This window comes from Silurus aristotelis (genome assembly GCF_946808225.1).
Source record: "Silurus aristotelis genome assembly, chromosome: 3".
Classification (NCBI taxonomy): domain Eukaryota; kingdom Metazoa; phylum Chordata; class Actinopteri; order Siluriformes; family Siluridae; genus Silurus; species Silurus aristotelis.
In genome coordinates this window covers 15,596,543-15,619,823 of record NC_139576.1, presented here as the reverse complement: position 1 = coordinate 15,619,823, position 23,281 = coordinate 15,596,543, and the positions used below count along the sequence as shown (strand labels likewise).

Sequence of the window (23,281 nt, the reverse complement as noted above, 5' to 3'; positions counted from 1 at the left end):
ATCAAAAGAATATTGCACAACTTCAAAACATACTACTAAAAAGCATGTGGAAAAAAGTTTGTGATTACAGAATAGAAGGACCGATTCTGATTTGAGGCACATTGTATTAATATGCACACACATTTGAGTGCTGACAGAGATACAACTAAACTCCCAGGAAGATATAATACATAAATTACTTTGAAATGAAAGTTCATCTCTGTGATATTATTTTAATGCCAGAAGGCTCTGCTGCTGCTTCAAAGCCTTTAGTTAAAAGTCAAATTGAGGGTGCTTTAGGCAATGTCTGCACACATAAATCTCTCCATACTGGAGAAGTCCACACACATGGGGTCCAAAGACAACATGTTACATTCCAAGCCATTTACAAGCAGTGGGAGAGGAGTTGGGAGCAATATATGGATGCTTTAGGGGATTAGACAGCTCCCCCCCCCTTTCATTCCTGCTTCGTTTCTCCCACTCCTTTCTTCTTCCCCTCATTTTTAAAGGCATGCCATTCCCAGCATGCAAGGCTTAATCCTACCATCAGACTCAGGGATAGTCCCTTCCTGTTTTTCACTTCCCTGTATAGAGCCACAACCTCACGTGCTCTTGTTTCAGGTAGACGTTCTTTTAAAATCTGTATACAGTGTGAATATCTGTGTCCTGTAAGTAAATTCTGCTTGTCTAATATTGTTGCTTTAAAACACTCGAGCAGCATTGCAACCTTGTGGAAATTTAGTTGGGAATGGACATTATAAACAATTTAACTATCAAAAAGATAAAAAACGTTTGGGAACAAACATTAACTTGTGTCAACAGACTAATTCCACCAGCTAGTGTGTAGGCAAGAGACTGTGTGATGTGTTGTCTCTAATGTACATGCACATCTGTGCTCACCATAATGAAAACATGGTGTCAGCCAGTACCCGCATCGGCGCTCTGAGTCAGGCCAGCAGATCAGTTAAGCGTGACAGGAAGAACATGTCTGAAGTCATCTATGTGGAAAGAAAACGAAAATTGCATACTACAGAGTAAAACTATGATTTTCATGATACAAGTAGATGTTTCCTCTTGTAAAGTTTAACATTTTGTACTTTTACACCTTACTTTTTTCTTAGCCATTACCAATGAACAAAACACGTTAATAAAATATTCTAGTTTTAGCTAGTTTTAGAAAATATAGATTCTGCCATATAGTTTAGACTAAAGAAGATGCAGTCAAAGCATAGGATCCGCCCTACCCCTGGCCACGCTAAAGGGCAGTGTAAGCTTGGTATTGTTGGAGCTTGAACACCTGACATTCTGACCAGTAACTTAGAGCTTTAACAGTTAAGACGATACTGCCAGCCGAATGGACTGTGTGATTCATGTTAGATTAAATATGGCAAATATTGTTACAGTATTAATTTCTTGATTTGTTTTACTTACAGTTATTTTATAAAATTGAAACCTATCAATAAATATATAAGGTTTAAATCAACATATAAAATATTACAGATATACAAATTCTAAATAAAAAATGGTATATCAGCATTTGTACACCATTTGGAAAATGCCTAACAAGCCCCACATGTCTTTCCAGAAACTTGCCTGTGTTCTTAAAGACAAGTACAGGACAGTCTTAAAGCACTGGTCATTTCTGTACATGCTCCAAAGCCCCAATGGTTTATAGAAAAATGTGTGACCAGCAAAATAAACAGCAAGGGATGACTATGTAAACAGAGGAATACCCCAGCTGATGGTGGACCGCCAGTCACCCTGGGACATGAGAAGTTTTAGTCATTCAGCCAAATAATGAGTGTAAGTCAATGTTACTGTTATTACACTACTATGAGTCCCACAACGTGGTAAAGTGACCTTGCAAGATGTGTGTATTGTGCTTAGTTGTGCTTTGTGGTTTCTGTAAATTAAGGCTTGTTTTTCATGGAGATGAGGTCAAAGCCCAAGAGAAGATGAGATTTGTTTGGACAGAAGAGAGTTGGTGTATTTTGGCATTCTCAATGCAGAGACGCATGTCTGCTTTTAGAACTCATGTCTGCTTTTACGCTGATACACCCTCTAATTTCAAGCCTAGTAGAAGTGTGCAGTATGGCCACCATGGTTTTATGGAAATGAAAGCATAAGCATTTACTCATAAAATGCTCCTAATAGAAGCACTTTTAACCTCTAAGGTACATGCTGTGGTTTGCTTTAAACATATACAACATTAGATTGTAGACAGCATAGTAAATACTTAGGTGTTGCTGATTATGCCATAGTGAATAATTCTGTGTATTTTGTTTGTATGTGTGCAGTTCCACTGAAACAGTGAGACATAGACATCTCTGGATTGTAAGCAAAATAACCAGTGGAATCCTTTTGTATTCTAATAATCCTAATATTCCAGATGAGCTACACATAGAAAAGTTAGAATCTTTGAAAAAATGTTTAGATAATGGCAGGAGTATTCACCTCAAATCAAATGCACATTTTTGTAGTTTAGCTGTATGTACATATAATTACATTTTGGTTTTGGTGTCAGGGTTTATGAACCCTAGCCCTAAACCTAACCCTAGATCTGGATGGCAAGGTACAAATCTATGCAAAAATAAAATCTCTGGACAAATCAGTGTTGTGGCCCAGGTAATTTCCCACAATGTAAACTTTGCATTCTTGGCTTAGCTTCAAAGTAAAGCAAGGTCAGCACACCACTCTAGCAGATACGGACTTGTTCCTAGCTCTCATGCTCATCCCACTCCTTCCACTTTAGTGGGGATCTAGGGAGGATCTTATCACATACTCAGAGACGATGGCATGAAACCAATGAAATAAACAAGCCATATTCGTGACATGCTGTGGCATGGAGCCACGTCCACATCATCATAAACAGAAGAAATATGCATCATGTCTTAGGTCCTTCACTGACATGAAGCCTAAATCTGACTGCTAACAATGTAGTAAAATGATTATTGTGATGATTAGCACTTTAGACAGCTCTTTATTTTTAACTAGCACTGTTTAATGAGCACATGCAAATTTGACATCATACTGTACATCTACTCAAACTGTTGTGTTTGGCAAAAAACAGTTCAAGTCATTGGAGTGAAATTCCCTTCCTAATCCTTCTTATTCAAGACAGTTGTGTTTTATGAAAGGATCACGCTTGCTCTAGAATTCTCACGACACACTAGGGGATATTTGAGAGAACATGGGGGTAGCAGATGCACATATTCAATTGTAAAGAACTTTAACTCTGTAGAAAATAAATGTGAAGCGTTTAATTGTTTATTATTTTTAATTGACTTTAACTTAATAGACATGACACCCTCATCAAAAGGTAACCTAACCAGACTCCTACACAGTGTTTAATTTATCTCTTTTTTTTATATAATGCAATTGTCTACATGTGTACAATTGAGATGTCTTGATGTTGATTACTACGGAAACATATCTTGCCCTCAGTAGTTAGCAGCCAGACTGAAGCCAACTATTAACTCATCCTGCTGGTAACTCTCAGCAGCTGAAGAAACATTGGGTTTATGAGCTGTAGGGTGTGGAAACACACAGAAAATCTGTATCGTTCTACCACACCCAGGCGGTCAGAAAAAGAGGTCAAAGTTATCCACCTGAACACTCATGCTATAGTAGCTGTATAATTCTATAAATTGGAAATATTCAGACTAATACATGGTTTAAGAGCTAGAAAAGTATTTGTTTATTATAACCAAACTAAGGTTTCAACATTTTCTGAGGCAAATTCAGTCTTCTAAGCTTCCTTTTTTCTAATAAAAAAAAAAAAAACACCCCCAGGTGCAGTTTTTTTCCTCAGCCAATTCCTTCTGTTTTCCTGCTGTTTAGTAAGAGCACTTTCTGCATTCATTAGCTAAAGCTAAACAAAAGCCTGGGCAGTAGCCAAAAAGCATTCTGCTTCAGGTAAGATTTTCTTCAGTTGGGGTGGGCCTCACCCTGCTGGTAGAGACACAGAGGCGTCTGGGCCCAGAGGGAGTCATCCTAGACTTGCCAAAAGCAGTCCAAAGTGAAAAAAGAGCATATTTCCACCTACACAAAACAACACCTAAGAATCCTGTAGATTTTAACCCCTGCTTTTACAGTTTAAGTGGTTCTGATATTTTTCCTATAAAGAAAAAAACAGTACCACTCTAAATCTGCCCAGCCACCAGACTAAACAGAAAGGAGGGGCAGTGTTGACTGAGATGTCATTGATCAACTGAGTGGTGATGTTGAATCTGGTATCAGATTTGGTTGCCATAATGCTGTATATAGCATCCCACAGGCTTTTGCGCGGTTGCCAGACAGAGATCTGCTTTCACTGTTTTGATTTTGCTTTTTTATTTTTTCATGTTGACAGAAAGATTTGTGCAGGTGACAGGTTGGTTTAAAGTGGCACAGTGTATAACCTGTGGAATTTAACTTTGCAACCAAGGGAAATACTTTCAGACATTTCATGTTGTTCTTTTTTTTCAGGTATATTGCTAAGAAGGTATTTTATAAAAACTAAAACTAAATATTTGCAGTTTTGTGCAGCCTGGCTGCTTTTATATATATACATAATGCAAGGATTTAAAAAAAAGAAAGAAATAAGTGTCAAAAGACTTAAAGCAAACAATGAATTTATGTATTTGTCATTTATGGATAATCTTTGTGGCAGATCTCTGAGAAAGACATTGCAATGTTGTTGCAGTGGGAATTCCCTAGCTGTGGAAATGAAGACCATATTTCATCCTAAATAGCTCTTGTTTTACTTGTTGCTCTGAATCTGAGTAGCTCACGTTTGACACTTCAGGCAAATTTGACATGACAGCTTGTCAAATGCAGTGAGACAGTTAAATTGCCATGTAGTTTCTAATAAAAATGTACTCAGACAGAAGAAATAATACAAGCTTGACAACCTTCACATAAGGCACAGTGTGCATAATAGGTCCTGTGACATTTACAATGACTGCAAAGAAGCACACATTTAAAAAACCTTACAATATTTACCTAGTGACTAACGTGACAAAAGAAACTCTGATACACACTCTGAAAATGTGGGTTAGTCAGAATAAAGTACTAAAATACTGAGAAAGCCATTTAAAGTGTTTCACATAAACAAACTTTCTGCACAGCTTTTATTTGACCTACAAAATAAATTACATGTTCTAATTGCAATTACATCCTCTGTGTCTTTGTAATGAAGAATACAATAGAAACATTTATGTCTCTAAATAAAGCAGTGTGTGGCAGCATGCAAAACCATAGTCATTTAAGACTGCTTGGCTGTCAAAAGTTGAACTGACTCATAAATCTGTCAAAAATAATTCTGCATTGTTTTCAAGCATATCAGCGTTTATTTTAGTATATACTTATAGACCAGACTAGCAGAATAATCTTTCATCAGATGGTTATCTTTGTGATCATTTACATCCACCACATCAGACGTGTAAGTACAACTGAAATAGGCACGCTCTGCTATCATTTATGCTGAGCCTTGTTCAGTTTTGGGAAGCAAAGTAGTTTGACAAATAGCACCATATGATACCACTTACCATCAAGGAGAATAAACCAAATGCGGGCACATCTGTGGCACATGTGTATCTTCATCATGGACATCGTGAATGTTAAATTTCACTGAACTTTGAGATTATTTTGAAGAATAGTACAAACGCTTTTTGATCAGATTGCTGGTAGGTTTTACACTGTTTAACTCCATGCTGTTCCTATCAGAAAGGTAAAAAGACTATTTGTTTAGCATTTTGCTTGTATCATGCATTCTCCATGTAATTTAATCTAATTTACTTTTGATATTGTTAGTAATATGCTATAGGTTAGTCTTGTATCAGTGTTAATGCTGCTAAAATATTGTACACATTAAAACACAACCAAATCCCTGCTGAAATATGGTACTTTCCTAAAAAGTTTTTTGTGTGTGGGAAATTGTAAGCCAGTCAAAAGCCATTATAAGAAAACATAAACCCCATGGGTTTCTATTAAAGCATTTTATTACGAGGGACCTTAGCCCTCTGGTAGTTATTTACACATGGGCATAGTGACAGCCTATGTAATATGAAAGAATGTAATTCTAGTCTAGATATGTCACACTTATGCTTATGACTTTGAAAAGGTCTAGCTGGAAACTGACAGTTCCATAGTTTTATCATCTAATCTTCAGATACTTCCACAGATACTCTACCCACAGGATATAGAATGTCTAATAACTTTTATAGCCCATAGTCTTCAAAATCTTGAAGGTTGCAATCCTTGTTTTTTTATGTATGCACACTTGTGTGCATGCTTCCAGTGGCATAACACCACAAATCAGAGCTTTTCTAAAGAAGTTCATGGAATAAATTACAGAGTTTTGTGTGATGGTGAGTCAAAACTATCCCAAATCTTATATGCTTGCAACTGATCTTGACAAAAAGGTCTGTGGTTAGTCATAAGACATGACAGTTTATTTGCTTCATTCTGTAAAAATATGTGGTACTTGGCCACATTTATCAACAGAACATACCGGACATAACATACATCCTCTAGAGGGCTGGTGTGCAAAACTATAAACCATTTACTTCCTGAAGGCAAAAAAAGAAATGCACCAATTTTCCTTTACTGAGTACTCAGTTATCAGTGATACTTTTATAACTCCAGAACATCCGGTAAAAGGCTTTATCTAAGCATGGGAAAATGGCATACAGACTTTAGTTACAGTATCTGACTCAAGTTCTAGAGTAGATGCTCACAAAGCCAGATATACCTTCCATTATAAAAGCACATTCTCTGCTACAGTCATTCCACTTTAGGATACGTTTGACTGCCATTAATGGCCTAATTACCAAATTAAAGTGTCTAAAAGTGATGTCTGTATTATTTATGCTAATGACCCTCCTCTTAACTGAGACAGAGATCAATGTAGAATTCTTCCTCACTGTCAGCCTGCAACTACTCAACCAGAGGAGCTCTCCACCTGTTTCAGATATTCCCATCACATAGCTTTTATGTTTCTCACCTTCACTCTTGTTGCCCTCAAAATTGATGGCAATTTTCATTCCTAATTTTATTTCATTGTCATTGCAATGAGCAGATACAAAGGAAACTGACAGGATGACACTATTAAAAATGTTCTTCATTTTGATAGCTAAGCGGAGGTTGGATGTAATGACATTAAGATGACAGTTTTTAAAGTTCACAACTATTTGAACTTGGATTTGTTTTAAAGTGTACGTAATTGGCTGGCAGGCAAACAGTTTAGTGTACATAGTAACAAAAACAATTACAAATTATAAACCACATTTTATATACAGCTTATATATAGTATATCCCACTAATAATTATACATTTACATTAAATGCCTATTTTCCATTGTAGGAACAAATATCTCTTAACACAGAGCAAGACTATTCCATTGGCCTGTTATCAGGGACACATAACTCTTGCAAGCATTACACATAAATTAATTATATATGTATAGTTTTTATTTTGTCTTATTTCGTAAATCTAAACACCAGTGTTTTAACTCAACTTGAGATGGTATTGTGGTAGAAAATACATTTGGATTTAAAAATTATCTATATTATCAATCATCAAAATATGCAGTGATGACTATTGACAGAGGTTAACACTAACTTGTTTATTACCAAAGTCCTCATAGTTATTCTCCAAATATATAAACACAGAAAAGCAAACAACTTTCATAGACTATCACAGCACAACATGTCATAGCACCACTTCTCTAGTCATTCACTGCACAATATGATGTTTGCCTGCTTTGGTCTGATCTGCAGTTAGCATAATACTGTTGAAACAGAGGTGACTCTGGACTCTGGTACTTTTCAGTAACGTGTTGCAGGGTCATCTTAGATCCTTCTGAAGTGTTTACATAGACCTCTTGTGCTTCTTTTCAGTCTTCTCTAGCAGCTTGTGCTAAGATAAATATTGCCCTATGCAGAGTGCACTCCGAGGGCCAGACAGAAGCATGCCTCTGCTCGTCAGACAATATTTACAAGAGCACCAAGAGGACTTAAACAAGTGTGTGAACAAAAACATAGTGGATTTAGTTTCTGTCTAAGTTCATGATATTTCAGAGAGCATTTCTAGGCTCAAACATATACACTGGACAAAATGAGCCTGTACAGATAACATATGCACAGGTAACAAACGAAGTGTAAAACCTGTGTCTGTTATGGTATGTCCAGACTTTGCCTTAGAGGTAAGAGTTCCTTGTATTGCAAATTAATACAAAATCCTGCTGACTGTTTGCTTTAATCCCAAGATAAAACACTTCTATCCTGATACGACTAGATTTATTCAAGATAACTTGACAGTAACAGGGCACAAGGGCTCACTACACAGTTTGATGAGTATAAATATAATGACAATTATATGACTTATTAACATAGCTTAAGTTAAAGGAAGTTGTCTATACTACCATTCCTGCTTAATATGCAGTATTTTTTGGTCATCAAAAAAAATCTAAAAATAAACATTGCAGTGTATAAAAGCTAAAGCCTGGAAAAATCTGAGGCTCAGCCAATCACAGTGAATGAAGTTATACAGACCCTGGTTCTTAGTCCCAGGTTGGCCTTCAAATGCAAAGACTTTAATCAAGAGGGACATGCAGACCAACACCTCTAGTTTCTGACCACTCTACTGGTATGAAGTTGAAAAAGCTACATGTGTTACTCATAGCTCCCTGTTTATTTACTTTTGCATACTGTAGTTTTTGCATACTAAGTTGTGGTTTCAGAGGTATGAGGAGTTCTGGCATTCTTACTGAATGCTCCGTTACCTGGGTTCAACTCAGTTACCATAATAACAGTTTGTGTCAGAAAACACTGAGGTGGTAATAAAATATTGCAGCTAAAATTATTTAGTTTTTGGGTAATAGCTATCTAGGAAATCATCCCTAATTGATTTTTAGTTCAAAATCTTAAAAATAAAAAAAGCATTTTTGTGGTAAAACTTTACACCTGTCAAATTACTGTGGCTGCATTGTCTTCATTGTCTTTTCGAATGTTGAAATGCATTCGAAATGATTAATTACCCTGATTTAGTAATAAAATGACTTTAAATTATTAATTAGCTGTAATTAATGAGTTAATAAATATTTATTATATAATATAATTAATATTAATAAATGAATTAATAAATGTTCGAAATGCCTAACTAGAATCTTCAGTCTGATAGACATGAAGGGAATTTTCATAATATACACACAGAACTATGCATGATGGCACTGCGGCACCCTGAATCCATGTAAGAGGTCCAAGGAAGCTGGGTCAGAGGTGAAACCTAACAGAAAAGACCCTTTGCTGCATGTATCCATACACCGAGGGGAAAACAGAGTAAACAGGATGACATCTAAAATAGGAACAGTGGCGGAAGTGTGCTGACATAGCAGAATAGTTTTCAGTAGAACTGGGAACCAGAGAGGACATGTCATGCACACCTTGCAGACGATTTATTGCACAACAAAATGATCTGACAAATGGCTTACTCATCTACCCAGAAATAATACTAGTCTTTTCACTAAGTATTCTTCACCCAGGTGTGGCATGAGGACTATAGTTCTGGAATCCTTGGGCATTTCTGTTGTAATGCTTACATTGGCAATGACAAGCCAGCAGTCATAAAATATGATTTGACACATGGAACATTTCTAAAGTCCCACAAAACTACATTGTGAACACTGATGGTCAGATGCAATTTGTTGTATAGTTTATTTATGTTTCTTGTTAGTGCAAGGAGCAAAACTAAACTTTTGCATGAAATTGTGTTTTGTTCTCATGGCCACACACAGATGGTTTAAAATCCTTTATGTAAACATTTTATTTTCGTAAAATTAAAAAACACCATCTTAATAACCATCATTCAAAAATAAAGAAAGAGCCCTTCAATAACAACCACACAAATATGTTACTTATATTATTGTAGCTTATTAAATCAGCTGCAAGTGGCTTACACACACTAAGTGTAATGTCCCACTTGCCACTATAAACATCTACAGAATAGATTTCCATGAAGCTGTAAAAACATTGCAGGAACTTTCCACTCTGCCAGGTGTGTCAAGCTGACTGTGAAATAAAATGAGCATAAGTAACAATTTATTTGTTTGAGGTTATTATATAGATTATATTTGACAAATCGGTCGTGTTCAGAATAGAAGTGTGCACTCCAGTCATGTCTGTATCATCTAGAGCAGAAAATGGAAGCATTATGTAGAAAACAAAATTCCAGTGTACCTAAAATTTTTTAAGAAAAAGTGAGCACTTCTCAGCACTCATGATTGACCCACAAAAACTATTTGGCTGCCAAAACTCAACATTATCCACCATCAGACATCATGTGATCCAGGGCAAAAGTTAGTGGGGGATGATGTATCATGTTTTACTCATGAATCCTTTTTTTACAAGTAGTTTGAGTGGCACGTGGAAAAAACAGTCTCTTGTTGTAAGACACTCAGCTGAAGGACTTGTACTGCTGCAATTCCACTCCACTTTAGAGAAGAAAAACAGTCACAGTGCTTGTTTGCTTGCCAGTTCTTGGCATTTTAATTCATGCCACTGTTGACTCTGCCCCGCTTGCTTTCCTCTTTAGCCTTTAGTTCTAACTTGTCCCCCTCTCCATACTGCTGACTGAGGCTGTTTATCTTTTTTATTCAATATAGCCAACAGTGCTGTGTAGGGGAAGAATACGTTTGATGTAGGCATTACCTCCATGACCCCTTACTCATGGGTCATGCTGAGAGTTAGAGCCTCCTCCAGTGTACTCTGAATCACCATAAAGGCGGATCGCACCCCTATTGTTGGAAAGAAAGGTCTTCTCAGCCTCCTACCCCCTTTTCCCTCTGTAATATGGGGCCACCATACCAGACTGCTGGACATCTTCCTTCCCCATCCCCCTTCTCTTTGTTGCTATCCCGTAAATTGAGCCTTCCCATTGGAAGCACTAATTAAGAGCATAATCTTCTCTTCCTTTGGAAAAACAAGAGCTGAGGGGTAACGTTTCCTTAGAGTTTCTTTCGACCTTATTATCTATGTGTCCAGTCATGCTGAGGCTGGGAGCAACACACTGGGTTATAAATGTTTTAGAAATTAAAACACAGTAAATCATTAGTTCATAAAATATTTTTTGCATATGATACGTTGAAATTATACAAGACAAAGAATATAGTTAGTACTAAAGGGTCATCCACTGGTGGGTCATGATCTTGTCAGTTGCAGTGTAAAAAAGGTCTTATTATCTTGGGGACCTGCATAATGAATATTAGCACTATTTCTGGTCTCATGAAATAAAAATAAAAAAATAAAAACATTACAGCTGTGTTTTGTGGAATGAAAAATGTTTTTTTATTAAAAACATTACAAACCATATGAAGAAATTTCATATGAACAAATAGGAAAGCTCTCTGTTAAAATAAAAAAGGATGGGTAAAGCCTGTCTAAATTTTTACCCCCATGAATGTCACCTACAAGGCAAATTATCTTGAATATATATGCAGCTGTTTTTAGTTTGTGCTTGTAAAACAACTCTTCCCTGAAAACCGACTGAAATTGGAGCTAGATCTAGCTTTAGTCTATATTGTTGTGTGCAGTTTTATGTAAATGGCTCATTAACCTGACTATATCTATGAATATAGTAATGTGTTTTCAAACATCTTTTATATCCCCAAAGTCCTGGGACATTGGAATTTCAGCACAGGGTGAACTCCAGCTGGGATTCCCTTAGATGAATCAGCATGCTTTGTCAATCTAAAAGAGCACTTCCTCTACAACTATTCTTCCCATTATAAAGCTTTATAGTGCACCTAGTGCTGAGACAGCAGTGACCATGAAAAGAAGGTTTGACATCCATTGTGTCCAAGGACATCTTTTATGTTTGTTGTAAAAGTAAAGTAAAAATGTTCTTACAAAAAATATTAAACAATGAGTTCATTTTTTATGAAAAATGTCTTGTTAATCAGAGGATAGTTCCACACACTAAATATGGCAGTGTATGGTCTTTAGTAAATATTCACCCCCAAAACTGGTAGAGAGACATTGCAATTCCTACAGTCTCAGTGTCAATATTGGGGATCCCTAATGTTTACTTAGTATAAGCATACTCTTAGGAATCATTAAAAAAATAATAACTTCATAACTTAGCTTGTTTTAAGTCATATATGTAATTAATCTTAGGGAAAACACTTTTTTATTTGTTTTGCTATTATGCACCATGGTTACAGCAATAGCATGGTAGCATGCAGTGAAACATACAAGCCTGAGATGATAGACAATAAGGCCTTGTTGTTTGCTATGATACATTGAGATTATTAGCAGGATACGTTATTACACAGCTGTTCAGTACTAATAGCTTAGGTTGTCTAAGGCTAATTAAAAGAGCTATTAAAACTCACTAAGGTTTGCATGACATTATTAGAGGCAGCAGCTTGCTGGAAATTTTGAACGCAAATGTATAAATCTGGCCAGTTGTTCAACATTGATTTAGACTGCCAGAAAAAAAAGCCAGCAAGGCCTAGTTTGGTAAACATTAACAGGAAAGGTTTACAGGTCTGTTGAGGATCCTCAACATCTGGGGCTACTGTATGTATGACAAGGTCTCATAAACTAAGCCATGACTGGAGTTAAACTAGTCATTGCTTATTGACAATCGCTAAATTACTTTGTGCATTGTGGTGTTTGCTTGCTGACCATCATGTGAAACAAGGCCTATATTTAATTTGTGCTCCATAAGAAACCATAAACAATTAAGATTTTCTTGCATTTGTTTAGTTTCTCAAGATGTCATCTCTGAGGCCTTGCTTTGACTACATGCCCACCTGTAACATTAACAGGATCTGATTTAAATAGACATCAGGTATATAAAAACAAATGTTAGTATAAACAAATCTATACAGCTTTTTCAAATATACTTTTATTAATATGTATAGTATAATTGTGGTAGATTATATGGGTGTTAAATGAACAGTAATTTAATTCATATGTCCTTCCATTCCAAAGAACATTTAAGTTACTCCCCTTAACCCCATAATCTTTCTGCTGCCACAGCTGATATCATGGACGAAGAGAAATATTAGAAAGTGGAAAAAAGCAAATTGTTTGTTAGAGGTTACATTAAAGCAAGGTTAAAAAAAAATGCAATACAATTTTCAAAAGAAGAGAGAAACAAATAGCTACTCAGAATGCCTAAATCTGGAAGAGGCTGCCATGTGGCCTGCAGCTTCCCAGGATTCAAGGCAGCTTGGAGATGCAGTGTATAGTAGTTGGCATAGGGCTGTATTGTTAGGCTCCTTGCCAGTTTATTCTGTTGGAATTTCCTGTCTGAGTTGCCTCCCCCTTGCTTACTCCCTCCTTGTTCATTGAGCAAGACAGAAAAGCTTTTTTAATTACACTGCCGCTGCCTGGCCTCTCAGGATATTATTATTGTTCTTGAGTGCTTCCTCTGAGGATGAGCTTCTCTCACCACAAAGCTGCTCTCGGCTTCGTTTGGACATGAAAAGTGAATGTTTCTCCTGTGCTTTGAGATCCAGAGCACCCCATGTTAATGTCTGCCACCTGGAATTGTCTTTAAAAGGAGATCAGAACCTGACTTAATCCTGTTACAAAAAATCTAGCTGGTTCTCACGATGCCCTGACAGGATGTTTTGCACCATTGGACTATTAATATGGGAAATTGAAATAATTATTTAAATAAATGACACTAATATGCAAAAACAATAATAGGTAAAGAAACATAAAGGTTTCATTATAAGTTCTTGCTTGTAATATTAGCAATTTTTAGACCTATATGTTAAAACATAATGAGGTATAGGTAAAATAACCTCGGACTGCATTTGACATATTATTATTATATAGTTATTATAACATATAGTTTGTTAATACAGTTAGCTTTTTAGTCATCCAGTCCAAATGTATCAAATATCAAAGCCTTTTACAACACAGCACCACAGAATCTTTTATAATGTCACTGGTCGGAAAGTGTGCATTGTTTTTGGATATCCAAATGACTTGGACAGTAGTTCTAGCAAGAACATGCTCATTCTAATATGCTTTGTGTTGCTATATATATATATATATTGTTCCACAGGTACTTTACATAATATAAGATTAATAATGTACAGATTTTTTAATTATGTGTTGTTTAACAAAGAAAAACGTGCTTATTTATGTAATAACATTTAGGACACATTTATATATTGTAAGAAAGGCACATTTTTGAGAGAGAGAGAGAGAGAGAGAGAGAGAGAGAGAGAGAGAGAGAGAGAGAGAGAGAGAGAGAAAGAGAGAAAACAAGAACAGAACATTATCTGTGTAAAGCTGCTTTGAGACAATGTTCATTGTTAAAAGCGCTATACAAATAAAAATGAATTGAATTGAATCGGGAACATGCACACTCTCCAGTACCAGCTTCCATTATCATTAATGACACATGCACCCCTGAAGGCCACCTCCCATGTGCTGCACATGACTAACTGACATACTAACGTGCCACACATGGACCTGAGCATGAATGAAGATGTTATGCATGCACATACTACTACTCCCAAAAGCCCCAGCTGAGAGACTCATTATCCTGGTCTCTGTACAAGGCATAAGAATGTCTCTCTTACCTCCAACTAGCAAAGGACAGAGTTAGAAATAATGTCAAAGAAAAAAAAAACACCCAAACAGAGACTGAAAGATCTTGGAGGTTTCTCATTTTTATTAGGGAGATTTTGGAAAGATATTTTTAGACCGTTTTTATGTGTTCTCTACTTGCTATCCAAAAGCTTTTATTTTGGTTGCCTATCAGCAGTATTTAATTATTGTTGCCCAAAAATATTTGACCCAAACTGAGCCAAAGTAATAAAAAAAAAGAGTACATATGCTTATACTGAATGTAAATAAGATGTATAGTTTTTTTTTATTGTAAAACTATAACATGATCATTAAATAATCAATTCTGAGGTCAACACATATCTAGGAAACCAGAAGAAGAGGGTTTTGTTGAAAAGCTTCATGCATTCAAGAAACAGAGCAAATCGCCAAAAGTATTGTAAAGTTATGCATTTCTGAATCATTCTTATGACTCAGAAATGGTAGGCCTGGAACACTGACTGATACAAGCTGCTGAAAGAGTCCTGCTTTTTAATGCTCTACACCAATGAGATAAATGTTGCAAACCTTCCCCCCTGCTCTCAGTTTTCAGGTTTTAACTGACTTATTGACATTTGTGACCTTAAGCACCTTTAGCATTATTGTATTGTAGTATTATTGTCGCAAAAATAGCCTTTTTACACATGGATACTCAGTCACTGAGGAAGGAAAGCACAGATTTTAAATATAGAAAGTAGAGCTGCTTAGATTCATAGCAAAGGGAATGAGTACATCTTTTCTGAAGCACAGGTCTGAATATGCCGTCCCTCCCTTCAGAATGGAATGTGTCTGTAGTCTGGTTTTCTCATTTCTGAAATAATGGAGCAGTGGCATGACAGCACAGCGGGTAGTGCCTCCACCTCATTGCCTCCAGGGTATCTGGTTCTATACAGTTTCTGTTACTTTTCGTGTGAGATTTCTTAAGTTCTCTCCATCTTTTCATGTGCTTCCTTCTAGTTGCCATGTTATTAGTTAGCTTCCTATTGTAGTCATTGCATGTGTCTGGAGAATAAAGGACTTTGCTTGTATATTACCAGATAGCAACAAATTTGTAAGGTATCATGTATGGTACTGTCATACTCTCTGCACTCTCTGGCAAACAGTATACTTTATTGTGGTGTGGAAATCGACAGGAAATATGGATCGCTTATTCAGACCTTTGCTCTAATATCAACACAATTTTTTTTTCACTTTTTACTATTTGCTAATGTAAATATATTTTACAGACTGTCTTAATGCTTTACGGAATTCATTTGAACAGTTTTTTTTTTTTTGTTTATTTTTTTTTCATCTTGAACCTTACACTTATTTGAATAATTTTTTCTTTACCCACTCTCTCTTTTCTCTCTTCCTCTCTCTCTCTCTCTCTCTCTCTCTCTCTCTCTCTCTCTCTCTCTCTCTCTCTCTCTCTCTCTGCCTTTCCTTGACTTTACAGCTCCTCCTCTATTCCCGACCTTCCACACACCAATCCCAGTCGACATGCGCCATCATGAGGGTAGATACCATTATGAGTCTGACTCTCTTCATGCCATGCATGGGTAAGTTCATTAAGTATTTAACATTCACAGGCAACTTCACATTTAATACCATCTTTCATGAAATGGAACAAAAATTTATATATAAAGTGAATAACGCATGTATAGATAGATTTCAATATTAGTCATATGAGAAAAAATTTTTTTTAAACAAAAACATAAAAGCTTAATTACAAATTAAAATGTAAAAAGCAAGCTTCTAAAGAGATACACTTCAGAATTGACCAAGAACAGCAGTAGCTTTCAGAGTAGGGCCAGTCCCTGTTTCCGATAGTGCTGAGTTAAACCTAAAACAGAATTCTTAGAAACATCCAAAGAAGATGTTTACCACCATCTGCCACCTGATATAATCTTTCCATCTGTGGGACTTATCCAAGGAATCACATATAAAACCAGTGTTATGGGACAGAGCCATGTCACAATCCATCTCCTAGTTTCAATAGCTGAGAACTATGTATGTGGAAAAATACAAAGCCATGTTGGCACTGTAAAACTAATACTAAATAAGTCTATCTTTACATGTATGTAAATGCTATAAATACTTTTCAGTTATTTTGTATTCTTTTATACTGCATTATTCGATCCACTGTATCCTACTTTATCTTTCTTCTTACAAAAATGGTATAGCAGCATACACCGTTACATCACAGATGTGATAGTGATGTGTAGTGTTCACCTATGGGACATCAAGCCTGTTTCACACAGAATGTGGAAGGCTTAAGAGAGGAGAAGACTTTCTTTTACTTTGAACGCTGTCAGCTTTGATTAATGTGACTTGAACTTGACAGTGGCCCCTTAATTCAGACCTTTAAGCGGCTTTTTTGCCTGTGCCAAACTCACCTAATTACAACAGATTTTGAAAAGTAAATTAAGCACAGCGTCGATGGTCAACAGAGCTGGCCATGCCATCACACTGTGACTAAAGCCTGACAGCTTGCGAACATCCTTGTTAGATGACATTTTGTATAGGCCCTTTTTCACTATTCTGATTCAGTCTGAGTCATGGGCCTTTTGTTTTTTTATAGTAACGGGGTACTATAGGACACACATAGTTATGAGAAAGAGAAAGTACATACAAGGCCTAAATAACAGTTGTGTGGTCCTCAATTCTAACTTCTATAAACAAATTACATCTGACACAAAACCATTTCAATACATTTTATACAAGTCATTTTATTCCAAAAGTTAAACCAATTTCAGAAACCAGGTGGGAAATGTTCCTTCTTTCTATTTTCACAATTATGAGAGTAATTCCCAGCCAGGAACTAAAGGGATGCACAATAATAATTAACCATAAAGAAGTGTATCTCTATAAATGCATAACTTTTGGAGTTTGGTGCTGTGGAGCACTTATATGTGTGTCTACATCATATAAGGATGATAAAGGTCAGGAAAAGACATCAGTCATGGACAAGAGAAGCATTTATTGCTTCTCATCAGTCTGGGGCAGGTTATAAGGCCATCTACAAACAGTCTGAAATTCACCATTCTACAGTGTCAGAGACAGTTTACAAATTGAGAGCCTTCCAAACAATTGTCATTGTCGAAACAAAAACAGTCCAAGGTAAGACTGTTTAACTGTTAGAGACCCAAGAGCTTCATCATGTGATACATACTTGGCTCTGTAAGCATATCAAATGTTAATGTTCTTGACAGCACAATCAGAAAAATCTGCATGAACAAGTATGTCTTTCATGCATGGGTATATAGAAATTGCCCCTTCTCTCCAAAGTAAATATGGCAGCGTGATTTTGATTGGCAAAGTCGTATCTAAACAAACCACCAAAGTTCTTGAACTTTGAAAACAAGCTCATACCAGCTACAGAATTTGGTGGTTGAGGGGAGATGATTTAGGCTTGTTTTGCATCCAGAAATGCTGGGATACTTGCAGTGATTTATATGATTAGTTTCATTTTATTTTAAAATATTTTTGAGTCAAATGTAAACTGGGTCAAAATAGGGTCATTAAGCAGGACAATAACATTTAGTACACCAGAAAATGTGCATCTGCTTAACTGAAACAGGAAAAAAAATTAAGTTGTTATAATGGCCAGCTCATAGTCCAGACCTTTTTCACTATATAAAGTTTTGACAGGAATTCCTAAACAGAAACATGATTCTGCTTTAGACTGTTCTCCATTACAAATAAAGCTGTAGCATTTAAAAATTCACATCTTCTCCAAAAGGAGAAAGCACCGTTAGAGCAGATTACAGGTCAGTTTCCATGTAACCAACTGTAGGGTTTTGCAACAAGAGTGAATGAGAAAACACCAGTTTCCTTCACCCCCCTCACACTGACCACTTTTCTGTTTACCTAAAAAAGCAGTTGAACATTGTAGTATGGAATATCCAAGTTTTGTGTGGTGAAGTTACTGACCACAGTATGCTGGTACAGAGCAACCTCAGCACACTTTTCTGATTAAGGTCAATGTTGTTTTTCCACTTTTCACCACAGCTACTACTGGGAATTATACCTGTTATTATCGACACATTATTTTCAGTCAGTGTTAATGAAATATGATGAACGATGTGCAGAAGGGAAAAAGTAGCCATCTCAAGTCAAGTCAAAAAGCTTTTATTATCATTTCAACACTATATATAGCTAAGGCATTACAAGGTGAAATGAAACAATGTTCCCCCTGAATCCTGGTGCTACATACAACAACAATCACAGAAAACACAGGGATAAGGTGTGTGAACTAGTGTTCTCGCCACATAAAGTGCAGTGCAAAGACAACACAAGACAGTGCAAGACAACACAAGACAGTGTAAGACAAATACACAAAATACAAAATAGCGCCGCCAGTAAACCTGTTGTATATTGCACACTGCGGTGTGTAAAAGACGGGGTGTCATGGGTTCATGTAAATAAACCACAAGTGATAGCATAATTTACGTAGTGACTTACATCAAACTATACCACGGTAGTGTAAATATATACAACATTACAATTTATAAAGTAAACAATGCATTAACTCTGGTGTAAATGTTGTTTATTTAGAGGTCACCCCATTGGTTTAACATAAACATCACATCATATACAGCAAAATGTGCATGCTATTGAGATTAAATGTAGCATGAAGAGTTATCACTTAATAAAGACATTAAAACCTTTTCAGAAACAATGCCTGTATCAGGCTGTAATACATCTCCTTAGCTAGCAAGATTAATGCCAGAAAGCACTGACAGAATGCAGAGATGCAAAGAGGTTTTGATGACAGAATGTTCCCTGCCTGCCAATTGGTAAAAAACATATCTGCCAAACTGAAGTTAGAATATATTAGCAATTTACTTGAATGACTGTTTTTATGTAAAAAAGTAATATTTATTGTATAAGCTTTAACAGTTGTAGGTTTGTTCATATAGGCACTTATAGTTCTTCAAAATACTGTAACTGTGTACCATAATGAGGTAAAGCTCAAAGCAATGGTGTCATTGCAGAAGAATGTTCCTTCCCTCCTCCTTAAACTACTGGTTATGTGATTGTAAAACAAAACTCGCATCCAGCTGGGTTACATGGACAGGAGCCACCCGTGGTGTTATGATCAAATCTTTTTTAGGATCTTTATGTGTCAGCCCTAAGAACTCTCTATGGTCTAAGATAGGATGTCTGTTACTAAGTTCTCTTAAAGGGAAGTCAAGTAAGATCTTGTCTGAAAGAGGGTGGAAAAACATGATTTCACTGTTGCCCTATCACAAGAGCCTCTCATTCATCATTCCCAATGGGTAAAGTTGTAAATTATAGCTTATTATTCATGACTCAAACAGCCACTTGGTAGTTTTCCTAATTTGCTTCTGTATTAGCCTGCTATGTTGTCATTCTGGAAAGCTGAAATACTTGATTTGAAATACAGTAAATTACCTCAAGCAGAGGTAGTTATTGTATAGTCAAATCATCAGAATATGTTTGTAAGAGATAGCATAAAGTGGTTTGTTTCATATCAAGAGCTGTAATAATACATGGGCTTTTTGACTACTGAAATATGCTTGTAACAAACCAATAAAATTATTTATATAACTGTGGGTTAACTATGAAATCAGTAAAGGAAAATGGTCATTTAAAAAATACCCATGGCAATTTGTAAGAAATATTAATTGTCCATCATCAGTTGAATGCAAGCCTGCTGATTTGTATGTGAAAATATATTTTGATTCTTATGTTTAAAAAAAACGCAAATATCAATAAAGAGCTCTCTAACCTGAATAAGAAAAAGCATATAGAGACCTCATCTAAAAAAAAAAAAAAAAACTAGGATTTTCACAAAGCTACGGCAATTTATATAATTTACTTCAGAGAGGCAAAAAGTTATTTTTTTTCACTCATTAGTGGTACATTGCTCAGTGTAGTGCTGAGAAAGCTCCAATAAAAATATAAATTTTGCATATTGCTGATTTTTTTAAATGGTAGCTGCACCGAGCAGAAGCACGATAATCCACACAGACAAAACATTTAGAGTAAATAGTTTGATTCAAGTCAGTGCAATACATTTAGTGTTTGAATCAAGCCATTACTGGCTTATAGAAATCTATACAATAATATAAGCATACAGTATATTGTAAAATATTGCATGCTACAGTTTGAATACTTGAGTATTTCATTGTGAAAAGGCGTAAAATCCCTTAATCTTACCAGTTTATAAAACCACAATGCAAGCTGAACATTAATGTTTAGAGCTCCCCTCCTCCTGCTGAATTAAGGGGAGTACTGGGTGTTTTGTGTATGGGCGTCTGTTTTCTCTCAGCTCCGCCAGAACAGAGCCGCCTTTATGGCTATCGTTGCAAGGGGACTGATGGCAGAATGTTGGCCACTGCACAAGTTTGGTAGTCTGCAGCCGTTTACTGGAAATTGTACTCGGGCCAGACTGCATGCAGGTTGGCCTCTACACAGAGGAGGTATAAATGAGGGACTGAAATGAAGGCTGTACAAATATAATGTATCTTAGATGCACCTTTTAGATGCCTGTAGGTAATATAAAGAAAAGGTAATAAAAAGAAAATAAGCCTGTAACAGAGAACAATTACTGGACATGACTCAAACTGACTATGATGCCTTAAATAGACATTTAATAATTGTAGAAAAATTATAGTACAAATCCTCAGTAAAATACACACATTCTATGTCTAGTTCTTTTTCAGAATTGTTAATGATGGCTGCCTTCTATAGCAGCCAAAACCTTACATATCCTTATTGGCATTAAAACACACTAGCCCCACTAAACTCACTATCTCCCTTCTCCTTTTCTAAATACTGAATAAGAGGCTCATCCTCTTATTTGTTAACAAGGTCATTTTGTTTCTGTGTGAATGGTGTTGGGAAACATATGTTAACACACAGACTGGTCTGCTTTGTCTGTGTAAATGTCTAATCTGTTAAAGCCCCAATAAAAAAAATGCCAGACTAGTTCTGAGATCACATGAAATACCATTTTATTGGCTGTGATGTTGTGATGCAAAAACACTAAACAATGCACTAAACAATGACCTGTTGCTGATAGTGAGATCTGAATGAGTTTTTAATGAATATAGATTGAAGTAATAGAGTTTTCCCCTTTTAGTAAGGATATTTTAGTACGTTAATGTCAGATTTTCATTATGGGAGCATGCTGATCCACCCAGACCTCCAGGCAAATTGTTTGAATTGTCTTTGTGTGTCCTTCTACCCTGAAATACACTATAACATTTTGATTATAAGATTCAATGTGAGATCTATATGTTCAAGCTGTTAAAGGGGCTATGATGAATGACATCAAACAGAGGCAGACATCTACCTTTAGGAGGTGTTACAATTACTGTCTCCTTCCTGGCTGGGTTTCCTGGGTGGGCAGAGAATTTAGCTACCTGTCAAGAGATGACACATTTTTTATCTTCAACTCAATCTGTGGGCCAATCCCAAACTTCCACTCTAAAATTGTGTTCTACAAATGGGCTCAGTCACAGGGCAGTAATTAGGATGTGTTAAATAGACATGTCTATCTTGGGAAGATCTATGTTTTAGACATGACCATTAACAGATGTATTAAGCTTATCTAAGTCACAACTTGCTCAATGCCCACGGCCTAACATGCATTCCAATGTCTTTCAAAAATAGTTTGAGTGGGTCTAGTAAAGAAAAAAAAACATGACCAATTTCATAGCTCTGACGTGTCCTAGAAAAGTGCTCAGATTTTTTTCCCATATAGTAGGGGCAGAATTATAATCTTTTGTCATTGACCTTGTACATTATACGGCAAGTTGTGTAGTTGTGACCTCATTGTGAATGCCTTTTCTCACTGTCTCCAAATTTTTAGACCCACCGGATTAGCTGGAAGTCCAGTGATCTCTGATATATCTCTGATCCGATTGTCCCCTCATGCTGCAGCAATGGGCGAGTCCCCATTCAACCCACCACATCCTTACATCAACCCCCACATGGAACCCTACCTACGCTCAGTTCACAACAGCCCCATGCTGTCAGTCATCTCAGCAGCACGAGGCCTCAGCCCAGTGGATGGTAAGTCTGAAGTGAAAGGCACACTGCACAGTCATAAAGAGCTTATTCACATTAAAATGGAATGCATTAAGGATTATGAATGGCTAGCACATTTCGCCTCTTTCTGTCAATGCACATGTGATCATGTGCACTAATGGTGTCTGAGTTTATAGTATAAAGCCATGCTTTAAGTGCATACAATAAAAGAAACTGGGTATACTTAAGGAGGAAAAAAAGCTAATGGTTCCCTTTCTCCACAAATGCAAAGACACTCCAAAGACAGTCACACCACTTTGCCATGTGTAAGTTTACATAAAGGCTTATCTCTTCTGTTGTTGTAATTAATCCTGTCAAATACTCTTTGAAACCTAAAACATTCTCAAGACCTGTTCTTAAAAGGAATGTGGGAAAGAGTAAGAAACCATGGAAATCTGTAAAGAAAACAGAGCCAAAAGAGAATTTCCCCCAAATTTAACCTCCCATCCTGTCAGCTTTGTTCTCACAACCCTGTTAAGAAGTTGGGATGAGTAGGACAAATCAAAGATAAATCAACTTCTACAGCCTGTAGGCAGTAATAGCTTTCTGCTTTTACAGATAAATAGGCAACATTGAAAAGATTGTCGAACTGATTAAATGACAAGTAAGCAATGAAAAATCTGAAGAGCATGAGCTGCCTCCTCTTCTTTCAC

The 23,281-nt window shown here is 36.4% G+C and overlaps 1 protein-coding gene across 2 annotated transcripts in view; it reads left to right on the top strand.

Moving 5' to 3' along the window:
- Window positions 1-23,281, top strand: part of gli2a (GLI family zinc finger 2a) — a 52,837-nt gene that overhangs the window by 14,693 nt on the left and 14,863 nt on the right. For both annotated transcript variants that reach the window (XM_083537928.1, XM_083537927.1), the window contains exons 3-4: window positions 16,024-16,126; window positions 22,411-22,613. In XM_083537928.1, the coding sequence (XP_083394054.1) occupies window positions 16,024-16,126; window positions 22,411-22,613 (306 nt within the window). The remainder of the gene's footprint in view (window positions 1-16,023; window positions 16,127-22,410; window positions 22,614-23,281) is intronic.